Source organism: Jaculus jaculus, chromosome 3 (assembly GCF_020740685.1).
Source record: "Jaculus jaculus isolate mJacJac1 chromosome 3, mJacJac1.mat.Y.cur, whole genome shotgun sequence".
NCBI classification, from domain to species: Eukaryota; Metazoa; Chordata; class Mammalia; order Rodentia; family Dipodidae; genus Jaculus; species Jaculus jaculus.
Window position 1 is genome coordinate 164,385,537 of NC_059104.1, and position 21,905 is coordinate 164,407,441.

The 21,905-nt window shown below is 47.4% G+C and overlaps 1 protein-coding gene across 1 annotated transcript in view; it reads left to right on the forward strand.

Annotated features, from left to right (window-relative positions):
* Tenm4 (teneurin transmembrane protein 4) overlaps positions 1-21,905 on the forward strand; it is a 1,065,388-nt gene that overhangs the window by 969,899 nt on the left and 73,584 nt on the right. The window contains 1 exon segment of the mRNA XM_045144966.1: positions 3,415-3,631. Coding sequence (XP_045000901.1) covers positions 3,415-3,631 — 217 coding nt within the window.

The following is a 21,905-nucleotide window of genomic DNA, read 5'->3' on the forward strand; positions in this document are numbered from 1 at the left end:
AGACTACTTTGGTGGTAAACAAGAGCAGGCAAGAGCTAATAAAATTTCAAATTAGCCATGACTTTTCACGGCCCTTCAATTGTGCTAGCTGATTTAATGGTCAACGTCCCCGCTTGCTGGGATTGAATAATGGAACATTTCTGCAGAGTTATGGATGGTGGCAGCTGAATCTGTCATGCTAACATCAATAGCAGAATGCAAATCACCCTCTGCTTCAGCCGTAATTATGTGTTTAAGCAGCGTCTGACAGGGGCAGCAGGAAAGCGTGTGACGGAGCCTACCAATGGCAGGAGGGGACGGATGCTGTGCTAGGTGGCGGGACCTGGAAGCTGGGCTAGGAGCTGAAGTTCTAATCCAGAACAATACTGGGGTGAGGGAGGCAGGACTGATCCGCCAGGTGAGCAAAGAACAAATGCCCCCTCATTGTGTTGAAACATGAAAGGAAAACTACCCCTTATTAGGCAGCTGCTGTGTCTCGGATACTGTGTTGGATTTGGAGATACGGTACTACACACGTTAATGTGGGACCAAAACTTCCGTGGAACGTGCTCTTATCATTTCCGCAAGAGACGTCTATAGGAAGCTGAGGCCAGAGGGTTGTAAGTGTTCTGCTCAGGCAGGGTCACGCCATGCTAAACCTCAGAGCTGACATTGTGTCCCAGGCAGTCTAGCTTTGTGCTGCCTTTCAGGAGACTCCAAGCTTTTGCTATTGTACAGAAATAGAGAAAGACAAGGACTTATAGTCGGGGACAATTGACCGTAATGGAACCTAAGTAAAGTCCTGGGTTTGGAGGCAGTTAGTAACCTGTGCGAGGCCACACAGCCAGTGTGAAGGGTGAGGGTCTGAGTCCAGTCAATGAAGGTGCCATGCTCCAGTGGGCATTATACATTATAAACTCCGTGGTGACAGGAATGAGGTGGGTGTGTCAGTGTTGCCCTCATATTGTCGGTGAAGAGGCTGGGGCTGAGTTATGAAGTTCAGAAACTTCTGGGAAAATGTTAAGAATGGTACTGGAAGCTGGGCGTGGTGGCACATGCCTTTAATCCGAGCACTTGGAAGGCAGAGGTAGGAGGATTGCCATGAGTTCAAGGCCACCCTGAGAATACATAATGAATTCCAGGTCAGCCTGGGCTACAGCGAGAACCTTCCTTGAAAAAAAAACAAAAAAAGGGCTGGAGAGATGGCTGCAAACGAACTCCAGATGTATATGCTACCTTGTGCATCTGGCTTATGTGGGTACTGGGGAAATCGAACCTGGGGCCTTAGGCTTCGTAGGCAAGAAACTTAACCACCATCTCTCCAGCCCTTAAAATGTGTTCTTGTGTGCCTGTCAATGTGTGCGTGGAGGCAGAGGTTGCGTGTTTTTCTCAATTGCTCTCTGTCCTCCTTTTTGGAGACAAGGTCTGTACTGGAACCAGGAGCTCTCTGGTTTAGACCAGACATCCAGTAAGCCCCAGGGGTCCTTTGGTCTCTGCCTCCTCCATCCTGGAATTACAGGCAAGGCTGCTCCTGTCTTTTACATGAGTACTGGGGGATTTAAACTCAGGTCTTCATGCTTACATGTCTTAGCGGTTAAGTGCTTGCCTGTGAAGCCAAAGGACCTCGGTTCGAGGCTCGATTCCCCAGGACCCACGTTAGCCAGATGCACAAGGGGGCACATGCGTCTGGAGTTCTTTTGCAGTGGCTGGAAGCCCTGGCACGCCCATTCTCTCTCTTTCTCTCTGCCTCTCTCTCTCTCTTGTCACTCTCAAATAAATAAAAATAAACAAACAAAAAAATTTATAAATAATAAAAAAAACAAAAAAAAAGAATAGTAGTAGAACTCAAACTTCAGTCTCTCAGCCTCATGAGCCTCCCACCTGCCACCTTGTTTCAGGGCTTGATTGAAGATAGGGTTTTCTGGCTTTTACAGACTAACATTTAGTGTCATTTGTTAGGTAGTTCATGTATTTTTCATTTATTTATTTAGAAGTCATGTTGTAAACATGTCTGATAAGTGTTGGCAGGTAAGACAGAAATGACCAACACATAGCTGTGACCAGGATGTAGGGAAGGTGATCTGGATACACACAGCCAGAATTTGAACCCATCTGAAACATATGTGGATATAACCCCGGGATTTGCCTGGCCCTCCTTTTGACCTCTATCCTTTGATCTCTGAGTCTCTTGCCCATTTTAAGCCACTTTGTTTGGAAACCATAAAAGTACCTTGCAATGATAAGGCCAAAAATTTGTGTAGAAAGGCAGCAGTCGGGTAGCAGGTAGAAAGAAAGAAAGAAAGAAAGAAAGAAAGAAAGAAAGAAAGAAAGAAAGAAAGAAAGAAAGAAAAAAGGGGGCTGGAGAAATGGCTTAGCAATCAAGGAGCTTGCCTGTGAAGCTTAAGGACTCATGTTCGACTCTCCAGATCCCACATAAGTCAGATGCACAAGGTGTTGCAAGCATGCAAGGTTGCACATGCGCACAGATGGCACATGCATCTGGAGTTCGACTACAGTGGCTGGAGGCCCTGGCATGCCAATTCTCTCCTCCCAACCCCTGCTCATAAAAAAAAAAAAATTAATTAAGAGCCTACTTCCCCTTCTCAGTTGCTGCTCCAGTCTAAGATGTCCTTAGTTTCACCGGAACAACCTCAGTATCACCCTCTTCCTGTCTGGCCTCCTGCATCCCTTCATTTTCCACAGAGCACATCAAATCATATGAAGTTGCCTTCATATATATTTAAGTATTTTTTTTAATTTTTTTTAATTTATTTATTTGAGAGCGACAGACACAGAGAGAAAGACAGATAGAGGGAGAGAGAGAGAATGGGCGCGCCAGGGCTTCCAGCCGCTGCAAACGAACTCCAGACGCTTGCGCCCCCTTGTGCATCTGGCTAACGTGGGACCTGGGGAACCGAGCCTCGAACCGGGGTCCTTAGGCTTCACAGGCAAGCACTTAACCGCTAAGCCATCTCTCCAGCCCCATATATATTTATATATATACTTCAAGCCTCTAGAGGGCGCCCAGGCCAGTTCCCTAACCAGGCCTACAAGGCCCAGTATAACTGTTCCCGCCATCCAGCAGCTTCCTCCTCACCTACTCCCCTTGCCTCCTGAGCCCTGATATTTGAATCCAGCAGCTCACGTGTTCGTGGGTTGTACCTCCTCCGAGCCTGTGCAAGTGCTCTTTCTGCTGTTCTCTTTAGAAGAGAAAAGAACAGACCAGACCGTGTATGTTTATTTATCTGCCTCACCACTGGACTGACGGGCAGGGGCCAGACCAGATGCCTACCTGGACCTTCTTGGTAGTCAGCAAAGACTCTGGCTTGCTTTCATACTTATTAGCTAGCCAGAGGCAGACAGCGGAATGAACATGGGTAACTCTTCCAGCTGTCCACTTATCTATATAAAACGCGTGCTCTGTCGCCCCTGCAGATGGCTTGGTGGACTGCATGGACCCCGACTGCTGCCTTCAGCCCCTCTGTCATGTCAACCCACTGTGCCTGGGCTCCCCCGACCCGCTGGACATCATCCAGGAGACACAGGCCCCCGTGTCCCAGCAGAGCCTGCACTCCTTCTACGACCGCATCAGATTCCTCGTGGGCAGGGACAGCACGCACTTCATCCCCGGGGAGAACCCCTTCGACGGAGGGTGAGTCGGTGGGGTCCGGCTCTGCGAGGGAGCCTGAGTCACAGATGGGTGTGGGGGAGGAGCGGGGCGGGCCTCGAAGGTCGTGAAAGGGCGTCAGGAGAGCTGGAAAGCAGCCTCGGGTATTCATGCCGACAAAACTGCTGTCCAAGGCATTTGGAATTGTTACGGGCAAAGCTGAGCTGCTCTTGCTGGGTGATGGATGAAAAGAGTGAAAAATCAAAGGTCCGAAGGGACTCTTGGATCAATACCCACTTTGCAGTCATCTCGTCCTGGTCTCGCAGTCTCCAGGCGGGGCTGAAGGGTTTTGACACCGCTTGTCCTCGGAGCTGACGTCTGAAAGACTCGGCTAGGCTGGAGCTGCGTTGCAGGCCACATTGCCCACACATTCTTCCCTCAGCCAGGGTGTCATCTGTTGGACAGTTTTTAACCAAGACCCACTCTGTGCCAATTCCAACTGGGATCTCAGAGATGGGTTTCTCCGCATGTCAGTCCTTCACAGAACGCAGGGGTGGATAAAAGTTACAATGTGCATAACCTGAACTGGACCCAGGATCACAGAGGAGGCATCCCTGTGTAGGAGAAGCCAGGACTTGAGAACTAAGTCTTAAGATGAGAGGCAGTTAGCTAGGCAAGGGAGAGAGAGGGGGCTCCGGAGGGAAGCAAGAGCTCAGGAAAGAACCCAAGGGTTCAGCGTGGGACAGGAGCCAGACAAAGATGGCATTCTGCTCCTCAGTTCAGGGTAAGGACTGGAGACAAGATGTTTATACTTCTTTTTTAAAAAAAAACAGTTTTATTTTTATTTGTTTATTTGAGAGAGGGAAAGAGGCAGAGAGAGAGAATGGGTGCGCCAGGGCTTCCAGCCCCTGCAAGTGAACTCCAGATGCATGCGCCCCCTTGTGCATCTGGCTTACATGGGTCCTAGGGAATCAAATCTTGGTCCTTTGGCTTTGCAGGCAAGCGCTTTAACCGCTAAGCCATCTCTCCAGCCCTTATATTTCTTTCTGGAATGTCGTCCAGTGAAGCGTAGTGGTGCCTCGTGTGCACAGAGCTTTCTCTGGGAGTCAGCAGCATGGTGGATCCAGCAGTGACGGTCTGTGTGCCATCCGTGTTCTGAATTTCTGTTCTAGAGGGTTCCTGTCTTAAGGGAAAATGGGAAGTGGTAAGAGAGTGTGGAGAAGGAATCATCAGGGCTTGGTCACTGAGGGGTGTAGAGAATGCTGGAGAGAGGGGTCTCCTGCATGGATGCCAAGGCAGATAATGTTGTCACCAGGATGAGAACCCGGACGTGGGTGCAGAGTAGGAACAAGGTAATGACCTCCCACTTGAGCCGAGGAGAGGCGAGGAAAGGACGTACTGCAACAAGACACCCAAGAGCAAGTATCTGTTGGCAGCTTGGACTTATCCTGGAGCTCAGGCAGATGTCAGAGCCCAAATTTCTTGACTTAGGAACCCTTCCACAACAGAGACTGGGCGAACCCATGGGCACAGGGCACCGGTCCCAGGAGCAGGGTGAAAGGGGAGGGTGAAGACCAAGGAGGGTGCCATGCCCAACAGCCTCTCTCTGTGTGCCCCAGGAAGCAGCTTCTGTGGTCCCAGGTATGACAGCAACAGCAAGAAGGCCTCACATTCTGTCCATGGAAGAACCCAGATTCAGCCTCTCTAGGTCCTTTTGACTTCAAAACCCTTAAGCTCCCTGCTGCCGCAGCTCGTTTTCATGAGGAGTAGGACAGAACAGGGAAAGTGGAAGTGGAGAAGCAGTTTAAGCTGCCTAAGGGGCATAACCCAAGTGTGTAGTGGCACTACAAAGTGTCACCTCTGGGCTGGAGAGATGGCTTCGCAGTTAAAGCGCTTGCCTGCAAAGCCAAAGGACTCAGGTTCAATTCCCTAGGACCCGCGTAAAGCCAGATGCACAAAGTGGCACATGCATCTGTAGTTTATCAGCAGTGGCTGGAAGCCCTGGTGTGCCCATTCTCCCCCGCCCAACCACTTTCTCTCTCATAAATAAAAATATTTTTTAAAAAAAGAAGGTGTAAACAGGTGTCAGCTCTTTAGAGATGCTGATACATTAGAGGGCATGCCCTTCAACCCACCCTGAATGGGGTGGAGTGATTTCCCACACACATAAAGCCAGGTAGATGATAGAGCCAGGAGCAGCAGAGGGAGGAAAAACTTACTCATTTATCTTGGCCACAAATACTGTTTTGGTCTCTGGGGTCAGAAGCTTCCTGCTATCTTATTCAATGGTGTGATGTGTGTGTGTGTGTGTGTGTGTGTGTGTGTGTGTGTGTGTGTGTGGATGCTGGTGGGCCTTCCCTTGGCATGAGTTCTTTTAATCAACTAGAGATATGAATAATATTCCTACCAAGGAAAATGTTCCTTGCTCAGCCTTTCATGACCAGCCCATATGGCTTATGAGTGGGACCACGGCTTATTGGCTGCTCTGTATGGGGGGTGCCCTGTCCATGTCAGCTTGCTTCATGACAGCATGGACATGCCTCCTGGGTTTTCTCCGGGTTACTTGAGCATCGCAGGTCACCATGGTGAGCTCTTGGTACTGCAGCTCCAGCAAGGGAGGCTAGTGCGGAATTGAGAAGCCTGCGCTAGAGAAATGGGTTCTGCAGTAGGGCAAGCCCAGCTCCCCGAGTCAGGCTAAGATTCATGGCTCCAGACAAGTGATCACCGTTGAGTTAGTGCCTGCCAAACCCTCGAACCCTGCTCCTCCAGGGAGGCTCTGAATTGTATTCAGTGCAGCGCTTACTACACTAGTCCCTCAAGACACATGTGCATGTGAGTTGCACTGAAGAATGAAAAATGACTAGAGAAGGAGAAGGTGAGAAAAGAAGGGAGGGAGGGACATATGGATACATTATCATCATAGATTTTGCTTAGTTTTTTTTTTTTTTTTTGGCATGTGTGTTCTTATGTATGTGAGTGCACATGTATGCATGTGGGGCAGTGTACAGAGGCCAGGGTCTGGTGGCTTCCCCAGTTAAGTCACTCTCTACCTTATTCCAGGGTCTTTCACTAATTTGGCTCACTGATTCATCTAGACTAGCTAGTCAGTGAACCCCGGAGATTTCCTGTCTCGGCCTCCCCAGTACTGGAGTTACAGGCACATGCCACCATGCCCAGCACGTTATGCAGTTACTGGGAATCTGAACTCGGGCTCGCCTGGCAAGGGCTGCTTTACCCACTGAGCCATCTCTGCAGCCCTGTTACTTAGTTGTATACTGAGGATTCGGCATCCAGTGAGGGTAAATCACCTGCGGAAACTCACACACCATGTCAGTAGTAAAGGAGGAAACGACAGCTCCCAGGTCCCTGTTTACACATCTGTCACCTTCAGCCTCATCACTTAGACTCTGAAAGCAGAAACGATTCATCTCTCCACACCTGTGATACCCAAGGCAGGAACTGGAATATGGTATTTGCTCTACAAACAAATAGAAAATGTATCCAAAATGTTAGTGTGAATTTCCTTCTTCCCAACATTTACCTGAATTCTGTCCCTGCTCCTTGCTGGGTGACTAGTCATAAGAAACACAAGGCAGCAGATGCCCGTTGACCGCTGACTTGGTAGCCTGGGCCAGAAGTACAGTGCTTATTTTCATAGCTGGGACAAAGTGAAGTCTGTCACCACATCTGAGTTGCTGCTATCTTTCTTCCCATGTGGGAGTATGGTGGAATAGGAAGGACCTAGATTTCCAACCCTGGTTTTACCGCCCACCAGCCTTTGTGCAGATGGTACCTTCATGCATGAATTTGCCATAGAATAGAAGAAAATGAAGCACCCACCCCTGGGCCTGGTACCCAACAGGTGGTTCATCTCGTGATGATTTTATAGTGGTAGCATGTCACAGCACAACCAGCCCAAGCTTTGGGAGTCAAGCAGACCTGGATTGAAAAGCTATTGCATCTACTTTCTGCATGTGGAACCTTGGGGAAGATTCTTTAACTTCTCAGAGCTCCAATCTGCTCATATGTGAGACTGAGTGGGTGATGTCTATATCATAGAGTTGCCAGAGGACTTAAATGGAAAGCAATGCATACAGGCTCAGCCCCGTACCTGCCACCCAGAAACAAACACATTGGCTAATTACCTGACATTAGAGATGTCGGTGGTGTGGTATTGAAAGAGCTTTCAGCTCAGCTTGCTTAATTGGAAACAAAACTTGAGAGTAACTTGCCCTCCAGGAGAGCTCGGCAGCCACGAGAGAGGACTGGATTTAGGCAGCTGAGTCACTATCTGAGAATGTGTAAAGGCCACATTCTGGCCAGCTGGCTGACATGGAGATCCTCATTAGGGAGAAATCCAGTGGCGTTGCTCCAGGGTGGAATGTGTGATGGGCAGGCAGCTCTAACCAGTGTCAGTGTACCATAGCCATAAACCCGTGTACCCCATTTGATACACCACAAGTTGGACAGTTTGTCTTGAATTCCACTTAACAACCTCTAAGATACAGACTTGCCCCCCCCCCCCCGCAACTCAGTGCATTTCTGAGCCTGACAAGGGCCCCAGCCTTGGAGGGTTAGCTCCAGCACTCTGCAGATTCCCAGGCATGTGTCAGGCCCAGAAAGCCTCAAGGTGAGGAGTTCAAGGCCACAGTTTAGAACTGGTTAGACCCACTTGAGTGGTGGAAGTAAGCAATCCACCTTCAGAGAATGGACCTCTCCCAAGAGGACATCAAATGCCTGGGATGAGGAAATGGAGGTTCTTCACAGGGGTGCACAGCCCCAGAAGGTTCATGAGGTAGGCTTCATGCTTCCATGCAACGATCCTTCTGGTGCCAAAGGTAATAGATCAGGAAGGGATGGACGTAGCTCCAGAGGATGGGAGGCCCCAGCCAAGCTCAGTGGGCTCTGGCTTGTCTGGTCTCCATGGAGGAAACCACAGTACTGTTTCAGAGCTTAGACACAAGCACTGCTGAGAAGAGTGAGGAGAAATGGGGATGGCCTCTCTTGAGGACCTTATTTGAGCTAGTTAGCCTTTTGTCAAAACAAAAAAAAAAAAAATATATATATATATATATATATATATATATATATATATATATACACACACACACACACACACATACACACACACACACACATGAGAACAGAGCAGTTTAAAAGGAGACAGTGGCAGAGGAGATGGATAACTGGGTAAAGTGCTTGCCACACAAACATGTTTGTATCTCCAGAGTCCACATCAAATAGTGTATGTAGTGGTGCATGCCAGGAATCCTGGTGCTAGGGAGGCAGAAATAAGGAATCCCAGGGTTATACTGGCTCGCTGGTCTGACTGCATGGATGAACACTAAGTTCAGTGAGAAAGACCCTATTTCAAAGAGTAAAAGTGGAGGAAGACACACACACACACACACACACACACACACACACATACACACACACAGCCTACATGAATATAAGCAAAAGATAAAAAAGAGGAACGATTTGATCACACTGTCAGTGACCTATCTCTTATAACTAGGCTCCACCTCCAGAAGTTTGGGTATCACCTCTCAATAATACTGTGAGATTATGAATCTATCAATGGATTGATCCTTCAATTAGCTCAGAGTCCTCATGATCCACTCACCTCTTGATGATTGGATCTACTACCCAAGGATTGAGCCTTCAACACATGAGGCTTTGGGGAGACACTTGCCATGTAAACCATAACACCACTCAACTGTGTCCCAGGATCCCAGCACAATGCCCAACCCAAAGCACATAGCATAAGTTTAATTAAGAAAAGAGCTTTAGCCGAGCATGGTGCCACACACCTTTAATCCCAGCACTCAGGAGGCAGATGGAGGATCGCCGTGAGTTCAAGGACACCCTGAGACTACATAGGGAATTCCAGGTCAGCCTGGACTAGAGTGAGACCCTACCTCGACCACCGGCCCCCAACAAAAAAAGAAGATAGCTCTAGGAGGACCACTGTGAGTTCAGCCTGGAACTAGATTGAGATTCAGGTCAGCCTGAGCTAGAGTGAGACACTACCTAAAAAAAAAAGGGGGGGGTGCTGGAGAGATGGTTTAGCAGTTAAGGTGCTTGTCTGTAAAGCCAAAGGATCCAGGTTTAATTTCCCCAGGACTCACATAAGCCAGATGCACAAGGTGACACATATGTCTGAAGCTCATCTACAGCAGCTAGAGGCCCTGGCACACCCATTCTCTCTCTCTCTCTTTCTCTCTTCCTCTTTCTCTCTCAAACAAATAAAAGAAATTGCTCTAACAGTCTTCCACTGTGAGCCTCATCTCCACATAAAATGATGAATGGCCTCAGCTGACCATAAAGTAAGAGGGGATATAACAGACCTAGGCACCACCATTATCAGATTAGATGGCTTGAACATCATTGTTTTCTCTGGCCCCCAATGCCTGTGCCAAGTGCCTAATGGTCCACCTCCTCTCATTTGAAGTCATGGGCAGAATAAAATGAAGGACATTGCTGTTAAGACTTGAGTGAGGGGCCTGGAGAGATGGCTTAGCGGTTAAACACTTGCCTGTCAAGCCTAAGGACCCTGGTTCGAGGCTCGATTCCCCAGGACCCACGTTAGCCAGATGCACAAGGGGCGCACGCGTCTGGAGGTCCTTTGCAGTGGCTAGAGGCCCTGGAGTGCCCATTCTCTATCTATCTCTCTGCCTCTTTCTCTCTCTGTCTGCCGCTCTCAAATAAATAAAAAGACTTCAGTGAGAGGGCTGGAGAAATGGCTCAGTGGTTAAGGCACTTTCCTACAAAGCCTAAGGACTGAGGTTCAATTCCCCAGTACCCATGTAAACCAGATGCGTCCAGAATTTGTTTGCAGTGGCTAAAGGCCCTGGAACACCCATTCTCAATCTCTCTCTCTCCCCTCCCCCCCGCCCCCCCCCCGCCTCTTTCTATCAAGTAAATTAATTTAAAAAAAGAATTGAGTGGGAGTGGAGAAGCCACTCCTTCCACAAAGAATCTCTCAATGTCCAAACAGAAAAGACAAATAATAGGCCATAGACCATGGAACTTGAAGTCAGACACCTCAGAAAGGCCCCCTTCCAAGATTTCTCCTTGAAGAACCCTCAAGGCAGAGCATGTTCCATAGCTGAGCTGATCTGTTTTCCTGGGCAGGACTAAGGCTGGCTGTGAAGCAGATATGGCACCTAGAAGCAGTTGCCAATTGCCAACTCTGGATAAGTCAACAGATTACAGGAAGACATTCCCACAGAAAAATCACCCAAGTTATTTGCATATAGGTTCAGAAGACACTTGAAGCCCACTGTGCTGATTTGAGCACTGGTGTGACGCTGGAAAATCTTGCCAGTTGTCAGCTCACTCAGACAAGCATCTGGGTATGGACAGGAAGCTACGAGAGTCAGCCGACAGGAAATTCTGAGCCCCGAGACTCAAGGAGTGAGGTGACATCGGATAAAGAAAGGGAGTAGGGGAAGGTGGCCTGTGAAAAGGGTTAGGTCCTATGAGGAAAAGAGTCTAGGGAGGCACTACTGCCCAGAGCCTGCTCTGTACCAAGCGTGGAAGAATACAGGCATCTTCAACAATACAGCAGGGACTCTGTGTGTGTGCGTGCGTGCGTGCGTGTGCGTGCGTGCGTGCGTGTGTGTGTTGTTCATTATGGAGCCCCAGTGCCTAGCCAAGGGGTCGGCCAAGAATCACTCATAAGCAGTGAGTGAAAGAATGAGTGCCTGGAGGAGTAGAGATAGAATGCTAGCAGAGCTCAAAGGCAAGGCCATTGTCCCCTCTGTGGCTTTGCCTCCCCCAAGCCACATCCTGGGCAGCGCCTCTGACACGGCTTTCTTTCTCCAACACATGACACAGGACACCCCTGAGCAGGCAGCAGTAAATGCTGCTTGGTGAAGACGAATGGTCAGATGGAGAGAGTTCTCTGGCAGAAAATGGCCCTTTGCCTGGGACAGAGACTGCAGTGGGGAGGGTTAGCCATTGAGATGTGATTTATGGGGCTGGGGAGACAGCCTGGTGAGTCAAGGGCTTTCTGTGCAAGTGTGAGGACTCGAGTTCCGCTGCCCAGCACCCCTGTAAAAGGCAAACACAGCGGGGGTTACCTGCAACCCCAGCACTGGGGAGACAGGTGGGAGCTTGCTGGCTAGCTAGTTGAGCCAAATTGATGAGCTCCACATCCAGCAAGAAACCCTATTTCCAAAACTGGGCACATGACTCAGAGGCTAAAGGCACTTACTTGCTTGCAAAGCCTGCCAGCCCACATCCAATATAAGCCCAACCCACCCATACAAGCTGGGGGCAAAATGTGGCACAAACATCTGCATTCATTGCAGCGGCAAGGGGCCCTGGTGCCCCTCCCCCCCACACACATGCAAAATGAATCGATAATTTTTTTTTTCAAAGGTGGGGCATGAAAGAAAAAAGTCACCAAGCCTTGAACCTCCATATACACATGCATGCATGATTGTGTGCACACACACACTCATACTTGCACACCAAACACATACATACATGCAAAAACCATTATTTATTGAACTCTGGGTCATGTAAACCTATTAGTGCATCATGAAATCAAAGGAAATCATGAAATAAATTTAGTGAATGAAATCAGTTATTTCTGGAATTTCCTATTTCCGGGAGTCCTGCTCCTCCCTCCTCTTGGGCAGGAGCTCTGTATTCTTTGCTTCTTATAAACTCTAAAAGACCCTTGGAGAGATGGCTTAGCGGTTAAGTGCTTGCCTGTGAAGCCGAAGGATCCCGGTTCAAGGCTCGATACACAAGGGAGCGCACGCATCTGGAGTTTATTTGCAGTGGCTGGAGGCCCTGGCATGCCCATTTCTCTCTCTCTCTCTCTCTCTCTCTCTCCTTCTCTGTCACTCTCAAATCAATAAATAAATAAACAAATAAAAGACCCGAATCTGGATCTCTTGATAGGCTTTTCCATTTTCTAGACCCTTCTTTTGCCTCCTCTTAGGCAAGAACTCTGCATTTCTTCCTTCTCTTAACTTCAATCTATAATCTCTATAATAAAAATCTTTCTAAAATTAAACAAAGGAAACTATATTCTTCTAAAGTAAATTTAAATGAAATAGGAAATTATGTAATGGACAATGACACCATAAGAAGGATATTTATTTCATGAAGCATTTTTGGTTTTGCGTATATACCATGGGTGAGAGAGTGTGTGTGCCTGAGTGTGTGTCAGCGAGTGTGCGCAGGTGTGTACCATGGGGAAGCTGCATTGCTCCCACGGGGTCTAGCCGCACAGAGTCAGAAGTGCATTCTAGCCCGAGGAACCAGCTTAGGCAACAATATGAGATTCTAGGTTCACCAGGGAACAGGGAGAAATTTTGATGGAGCTTCCAGATAATTGTGGTGGTATTTTTTACTAAAGCAAAAAAGTCAGAAGACATGCTGTTCCATTTGAAATCAAGACGGGCTTAAGAAAGTTGGGTAGATGATTCTCGTAAGCAAAGGGGGCATGTAAAAGAAGAAGGAGGGGCTAGAGAGATGGCTTGGCGGTTAAGCACTTGCCTGTGAAGCCTAAGGACCTGGGTTCGAGGCTCGATTCCCCAGGACCCACGTTAGCCAGATGCACAAGGGGGCGCACGCGTCTGGAGTTCGTTTGCAGTGGCTGGAGGCCCTAGCGCACCCATTCTCTTTCTCTCTGTCTCTCTCTCTCTCTCTCTCTCTCTGCCTCTTTCTCTCTCTGTTGCTCTCAAATAAATAAATAAATAAAATAAACAAAAAAAATTTTTTTAAAAAAAGAAGGAGGCGGCAAGAACAGAACAGTGATGTGAAGACAGAGATCCAGAAAGGCCTGACCCTTACCTGTCCACAAACCAAGTTAGAATATTTTACTGAGTCAGGACTCAGAATCAGCTCTAAACAGAAGGGAAATAACCTTGATGCCACTTAAGACTTCAAGATTTCTTTCTTACCTTCTAGAAAGGCACAAAGCTTCCAGAAAATTTAAAAGCAAACACTTGCAAAAGGAAAAGGTAATGGTAAGAAAGAGGAAATGATGACATGTCTGATGTAATGTTGCACTGGCCCAGAGCTAAAAGCACACTCAAGTGTTGGTGGCCCAGCAACCATGGAAGGGCATTTGCTTCCCGTTCCAGACCCCTGATCCTGTCTCTGCCCCAGGCCACAGACAGCTCTTCAGAACCTCTGAGAGGCAGAGCAGTGTAGATCACCTAATGGACTTCAAATAAACACTGACTTCCTGACAGCTGGCCTCGGAGCAAATTTATTATTGAATTACACTCCTGCACTTTCAAAACAAGCTGAGCTGTCAGGCTTCCCCATCAGTTTAAAAAAAAATAAAAAAGGAAAGAAAGACAATGATAAATTACCTGATGGAAGATGGAGAAGGTAAAGATCCTGCTTCCTCCAAAATGTCAGCAAAAATATATTATTCATGTTGCTTTTTTTTTAAATCCCTCCCCACATTGAAATGAATGTTTATAATGATAAAACAAGGAGGTGGATTCAATTGAGGATGCAGGCAGAGACTTCTCACATCATCCTGATGAGCAGCTAACAACTCCTCCTCGGCCACTTGATCATCCCTTTATTGATTTCCAAACGAATTACCATCTCTGTTCGCTTTGTAGCTTAAGATTGTTCCTTGTTGTCCAGCATGGGAAGCATTAGCAGAAGATGCTATGGGATACAGAAACGACATTGCGTTTAGAGAGAGGGGATCAAGTTCTTGTGCAAGTGACCTTGGCCAAAGGAGGCTCATTTTTCTCCTTTGCAAAAATGTTATTCCTTAATATTTAAAAAAAAAAAAAAAACGGGCTGGAGAGATGGCTTAGCGGTTAAGTGCTTGCCTGTGCCCTGGTGTGCCCATTCTGTCTCTCTCTCTATCTGCCTCTTTCCCTCTGTCTGTTGCTCTCAATAAATAATTTTAAAAATTGGTATACCTGATTCCCACTGGGTTTCTTTGAAGACTCAATGTGATAAAATTCTCAGAAGCCCAATGGCTGGTTGCAGTGTGCATATTGCATTAACACCTAACACCCACCAATGATCTACTCTTTTGGAATGCTTTCTAATATTTTGTTTTATATGTTATTTATTTATTTGCAAGGGGATGGCAAATGGGCACACCAGGGCCTCCAGCCACTGCAAACGAACACCAGATGCACGCACCGCTTTGTGCATCTGGCTTTACGTGGGTACTAGGCAAATGACCTGGGTTGTTAGGCATTACAGGCAAATACCTTAACCACTGAGCCGACTCTCCAGCCTGCTTTCTAAGTTTTATAAGGAGTCATGTCTTCAAACCTTCCCCAGGCCACAGGACATACAGACTAGATTTTGCACTCTTGCTTTAGAGCTATGAAAACCGAGGCACTGAGAAGCTGAAGCCCCAGTCCAAGTTCAAAGGCTTGTAAACGGCAGCGCCAGCGTTGGAAGCATGTCTGCTGGTGCTGGAGCCTATGTCACAGCTTTCTGTTCTCTGCTGAGCTTCCCATGACCCCAGCTCAGCATCTCCAGTTTAGAAAGCAGAACAGCATGATACTGCTACCTGCTGCATCCTGAGCTGGCCCTTGTATCCCCTCATGCGTAGAGCCCAGTACAGCTCACAGCTAGGTGGGGCTATGGAACACCGGCCTCAGAGCTGACTGGCCTGGGCCTGGAGCTCAGAGCTACCGTGTAACGGCTGTGTGACTTGTAGGCATGTCTCTCACAGGATTTGGGATAAATGTTGGTTACAGGTGTTAAAAAGATCCCATGAAGTCAGCTGAAGCTCACAGAAGATGGCTTAAGGGTTTGCACAAGTCAGGTATATAAATCCATCTCAAGCACCTAATGCAACAGCATGATTTGCTTAGCCAGTAATAGCACGGAGCAGCAAACATCATAAGGCAGAGGAGGGTTACCGTTATGATTTGCCACCTAGATCCCTGATGATTGTTCCAGTATCCTGAATACCAGCTTTTTTCTTTGAATAACTTACAAGGAAAATGGGGAAAAAGGCCATACAGTTCCTCCCTTCATTTTCCTTCTCTTTACCAGTTTGTCCGACATATGTCAGACAATAAGCCTAATTTCTAGCATTGTTTTCAAGCTAGAGGAGTCTGGGCTAGTCACGTAGCAAGGCTCAGTCCTTCCAACCCAGGGTCTCTGGCCATATCCTTGTCAGAGTCAAGTGGCTCAATGGTCTCTGACATCACCCCCACCTGGAGTAAGGGAAGCACCTCATCTCTGTTCATCCGGTGAATGATTTATTCAGAGTGCATAGTATGCACTGCATTCCAATTCAGTGCAAGCACTTCTCTGGAGGAAGCTTTCCTTTGCCACGAAGAAATGAGTATTAACCATGCCCAGTGCTAGGACGGATCGCGAGGGAATGTGGTCGGTTCCATCTTCAGGGCACTCACAGGAACAACATTGTCTCTCGTGTGACAACATTCAGGGTTTGTGCAGAAGTAGCCCAGAGGAGCAGGAATGCTGGGCACTGCTTGGTGAAATCCCTCGCTGATTCGGAAGCGTGAGGAGGTCAGTTAGCTCGCAAACTAGCATGAGCATGTGATGTGGGGTCTCTTAGGGTTCGGAGGCATCTTGTAGTAGCTGAATTGCATAGCACTAGATGAAAACTTAACTAAACAATAAAACTGTTGTGTGTGTGTATATGTGTTCACACACACACATGTAGGTACATGTGTGTGCATGGTACATGAGCATGTGGGGGCCAGAAAGCAACATCAGGTATTGTTCCTTAGGCACAGCCGATGTTTTTTTTTGTTTGTTTGTTTGTTTGTTTTTGAGACTGGCCTGCAACATATCAGTTAGGTTAGTCAGGTTGGCCACCAAACACCAATAATCGGCCTGTCTCTGCCTTCTTGGCACTGGGATTATAAGCATGTTCCACCATGGCCAGCTATTTTTTTTTGTTACATGGATTCTGGGTATCAAAATCAGAGCCCATGTTCACAAGACCAGCACTTCACTGACCGAACGCACACCAGATGATAGTCGGCCGGGTTGGCAAAAACTTCAGCACATTTGACAGACGGAAGGATGCGGGTCCAGAGGTCAGGTGACTCTCCAAAGTCAATTAGTTACCAGCATCAGAATTAGGACCTACGACTTCCTGCCCAGAGCTCTTGCCACCTCTTCTCCCTGAGTGACGGAGGAGGTGGCTTTTTTTTTATCTGCTTGATTCTGTTTGGTGGAGGGATGGGTAGGAATCCATCTGTCTCCAACCAATTCTGCTCTTGATCCCCAAAACCTTACCTCTGTCCTCAGGAAGCAGTCAAGCAGATCCCATTGCTTTCAGCAAGGGCACCTTGGATGGGCTCTGAGCATATAATTGGAGCAATGCCAGCGTGTGCAGCACTCCTGGTACCAGCCTGGCATGAGCGCTCCCTCCCGGCAGGGTTCACCCGCCTAATTGCTTGTTTTGTATCTCAGCTGCCTGACATATGCTCAGTCCTTGTGTTGACTCTCTGATGGCAGAGACAGCCACACTAGGGCATTTCAAATTGGCTTTTGTTTACTCTAGCTAGCAACGGGGACTAGGATTCATGCATCTCTGTCACTCTGGGGCCTAGCACAAGGCAGGCCTCATAAGTGGTGTGTCTGTCTGTCTGTCTGTCTGTCTGTCTGTCTGTCTGTAGGTAATGAAAGTAAGGATGTGGAAGTTTATCCAGTTAAATCCATCTCTAGGTGATCTTGAGCTAGTCTTTTTCTCTGAGTTTCAGGTTCTGGGTCAGTTTCTCAACAAACAGGGAGCCGCATCCCATGTTCCCCATGCTATGAGATGTAAGTCCCAGCCCCAAGTTTGTGAGACAGCTTTGTAAATATGAATGACACAATCACGTGACGATCACAGTCACGGAAAAATACTTGTAAGATATAGAGAGGCCCAGAGAAGAGGGTGATTAATTGTGTCAGGAAGAGTTGGTGACGGTGTTAGTGAGGTGATGAAGTGGAAGGAACTCTAAGGACGAGTAAAAAATGACACTCCTAAATGCCATGATGCCAAGATGATAACCAAGAGGAAATAAAGCACACACGTCATACACAGAACTGAGACGTGAGCTCACCAGGAAGCTAAAGTCACGGTGCTGGTTTGCTCCCCTGGCCAGTGGTTGCTCACCAAGGTGGGCTGCCATCATGGGCTGGCACAGTCAAAGCTGCAGTCGCCTTAGCCTCACCCAGAATACTGAGCATGTGCCTGACCTTCCGTCTGGGGTCAGCGTCCCTGTGGAGTGCAGAAGACAGCTCATATGGACTCTCAAGAATGGATTTTTCAGTGTTTACAAATTTGGTCAGCTGGTTGCTAAACACTTCCATGATTGACAATTATATAAAATCGAATTATACTTATTATATAAAACATCATAAAAACTCAAAACTTGAGCTGGAGAGATGGCTCAAGTATACGAGGTGCTTGCCTGCAGGGACTAACAATCTGGGTTCAATTCCCCAGTACGATGTAAGCCTGATACAAAAAGTGTCACATGCATCTAGAGTTTGTTTGCAGGGGCTATAGGCCCTGGCACGCCCATACTCTCTCTCTCTCTTCCTTTCTCTCCCCCTCTTTCTCTCTCTGCCTGCAAATAAATAAAGATATTTAAAACCTCAAGACATTTCCTAAGTATTTTCTTGTATCTTATAAATTATCTGTGCTTTTGAACTTCTTTGGTTCTGTTATAACCCTGTGGTGTGAATATTATATAATAGTGCCCTTCTCTGCATTTCTTCCCAACTCCACACTCAGTGGCATCTTGGGGGCAGCTGAAATCGCAGGATGAGAGTCTTTATACCACATAAACGAGCAAGTGCTCCAAACCATGGCTGCTTCCCTCCCTCTCCTTCCCTTCCCTCACCATCTCCTTTCCCTCTCCTCTCATCTGTTCTTAAACATTTACCATTACCCCACAGATAATATCTATTGAATAAGTGCCTAAAGGAAGCAAGCATTGGGAAACTTAGAACCCACATCTTTTTCAAGCCTCCACAGACAAAAGCATGAGGCATGAGGCTCATGGGGAGGGTACTGCCCTGTCCCCTTTGTTCCCTAATGCTAAACTGGGCCTTGACACCTGAAAACCAGGGTCAAACAGAATGAAGATGAAAGTATTTCGTCTTGCACTTTTTTCCTGAGCCAAATACCTGTTTTGCCATGAGCCCCCTGTGGCCTACAGGAGAGCAGACAGACAGGGGAGTCAACTTCATCTTCTCTGGAATCCAAAAGCAACCTACAGGAGCCTGGCTACCGTTAGATCTGCGATGGCTTGCTGAATTGGAGGCTACATGATAACCAAATGATACTGATTTAATGTTCCCAGTGACCAGGAAACCTGCAAAGAGACATAAATCAGGGGGAGGTAGCATGTATGCGCATAAGCGGGGAGCAGCCAGGACAGCTCCCAAAAGAAAACCACCCCCAGGGAGCTGGTTACTATCCAGGAAGAATCCAAAAGTCTGCATGTCAGGAAGCTGGACAGTAGCCAGGATCAGGCAATGAGATCTGTTAGTAATTCTCTGGAAGGACAAAGTTCCAACAATGCAAAATTCAATTGCCCTCCATTAAAGAAAACCTCTATCAGTACCAGCTGAATACAATTGATGGAATGAATCTTTCCCATTAGCGAGAAGATAATTTCACATAAATATATTGGGAGACCTTCAGAGCAGGGCTGAAAGTCTTCGCTGAGCCTTGCCTGCTTAACTTGTTTGCCATGTAATTGCATTTAGGCCAAGGGCCTCGGAAGAAAACCACTGACTGAATTAGCATTAACCAGATTGCGCGGAGAGATGTGAGGTGAGGTGGGTGGGGAGGGGATGGGGCTTGTGGTGCATTGTGGGTAGTTGTTCTTGCCTTCAGAAAGGACAAGCGGACACTAGTGAGACCAGCTGCTTACAAGCCTGGTGTTAATTGCTTTTCTCATCAGACAGAGAAAAGTTTATCGCTTGGAGAAGGTAGAGATGTGGTACCTAATAAAGCCAGGATGCAATTGGAGAATTTAAAAAAAAAAAAACAACTTTTTATTGAGAATTTTCATACATGAGTATAATGTAATTTGACCATAATCCCCTCCTAATATTTTCTTTTGTCCTTCCTCCTCCACCCCTTGCCACTGAAGCCCTTCTTCTAGTCCTTCTTCTATTTTGGTGTCACTTATTTTGCCCTCCTCCCTCACCCACGTTGAAATGTTGATGGACTCAGTATTGTGAAGGTCACAGCAACCACTATAAAATCACGAATGCAACAGCCTGTCATGACGCTGGAAAGTGCTACATGGGATGCTGGGGAAGAAAAGCTTGAGGATTTTTTTCCCCCATGGGCCTCATCAGCAGCTCCTTCTAGGCCAAAATATAAATTTTTTTTTAAAAATTTTTATTTATTTGAGAGCGACAGACACAGAGAGAAAGACAGATAGAGGGAGAGAGAGAGAATGGGCGCGCCAGGGCTTCCAGCCTCTGCAAACGAACTCCAGACGCGTGCGCCCCCTTGTGCATCTGGCTAATGTGGGACCTGGGGAACCGAGCCTCGAACTGGGGTCCTCAGGCTTCACAGGCAAGCACTTAACCACTAAGCCATCTCTCCAGCCCATAAAAAAATTTTTAAAAGCCCTTTGAGCCTACTGAGTGATGAGAATGACGTGAACAATGGCACCTGCATTTATGCCCGAGATTTGTCTTTTCCTCAGTGGCTACGTCCCCAGCACCCTGATCCCATAGGACAGTCACACACCCCTTGCCTGTGGAAAACAGACCAATGGGTCTAGTATCAGGTCCAGAGATCTAAAGTCCAAAGTCAAGCCTCCGTCTGCCACTGCCCTCCTGCATGGCTTGGGAAAAATAATAGAACCCCTCATTGTTTGATTTATGGACTGAGAGGGTTCTGCCAGCCTTCCAGACGACTCCTGTGCAGACTCACTGCACGCATGGGAAGGACGGCCTGCTCACACTGCATCAAGGGCAGATCTTTCAACTTGTTTTCCATGTTGGGGTCCTTATAAAATGCCATCCAAAAAGGATTTGACCTCTGAAGTATGTGACAAACCAACATTGTGGGTGATCTTGAAGTGTCAGTCCCCCGCTGTTTTTTTTTTTTAAGGTTTTTTTATTGTTTATTTATTTATTTGAGAGCAACAGACAGAAAGAGGCAAACAGACACAGAGAGAGAGAATGGGTGCGCCAGGGCCTCCAGCCACTGCAAACGAACTCCAGACACGTGTGCCCCCTTGTGCATCTGGCTAACGTGGGTCCTGGGGAATCGAGCCTCGAACTGGGGTCCTTAGGCTTCACAGGCAAGCGCTTAACCGCTAAGCCATCACTCCAGCCCTGTTTTTTTTTTTATTTTTTTAAACCATGTCAGAGGAATTGCTAGACATATCCCAGGGACTAGAGAGGAAAAGAAGCAAAGACACCTCGCCGTGCCCTCGGTAGCTCAGAGCATAGTGCAGAGGAAAAGGGTGCACGCTGTGGTAAGGTGTCAAAATATCTGAGTTAGGTTTTTAGGGAGTAAGGGGCTAATTCTTATGAGAGGCATCAAGAGAGACTTTGGAGAAGAGCTGGAAGTTGAAGTGGGTCTTTAGGGATGGGGAGTTAGAGATGATATTTTAGGTAGATTCAAGAACATTGCACAGAGACACAGAGGCACCAAGCAGCATTGTAACAAAAGTACAGTTGGGTTGATGTCTGTAATACAGAGAAAAAGTGGGAAGGAGGTTGGGAAAGGAGACAGGCTCTAGAAGCTACCCTATAAGGGCCCTTTTCCTGTCTCTAATGCCAAATGAAAGACAGCTCCCCTGTCCTGCTCAGTGTCTCCTAGCTCTCTTCCAGTGAGAGTGACAATAACAGTTGTCACCATTTTTAAATTTGTTTTTTATTTTTGTTTTATTTCAGAGCAAGAGAGAGAGAAAGAGAGAAAGAGGCAGATAGATAGAGAGAGAATGGGCATGCCAGGGCCTCCAGTCACTGCAAACCAACTCCAGATGTGTGCGCCCCTTTGTGTATCTGGCTTACGTGGGTTCTGGGGAATCAAGCCTCGAACCAAGATCCTTAGGCTTCACAGGCAAGTGCTTAACCACAGAGCCATCTCCCTAGCCCCAGTTGTCACCATTCTTGAAGCTCACTGTGTACCAGAATGAAAACATACAAACAGCGATTCAAAGAACAGTCACATTCCTGGACAAGTTCAGGCAGCAAGAAAGTAGCAGAGTAAGGGATTTGAACCCATGACACCTGACACCATATTCATGTGCGTATCACCCTCTGGGATCAGCTTTATCACCTTATGAAATACAGTATCCTTAGAAAACAACCACAGAGTAAGATATTTAAAAACTCTTCCCAAGAGCAT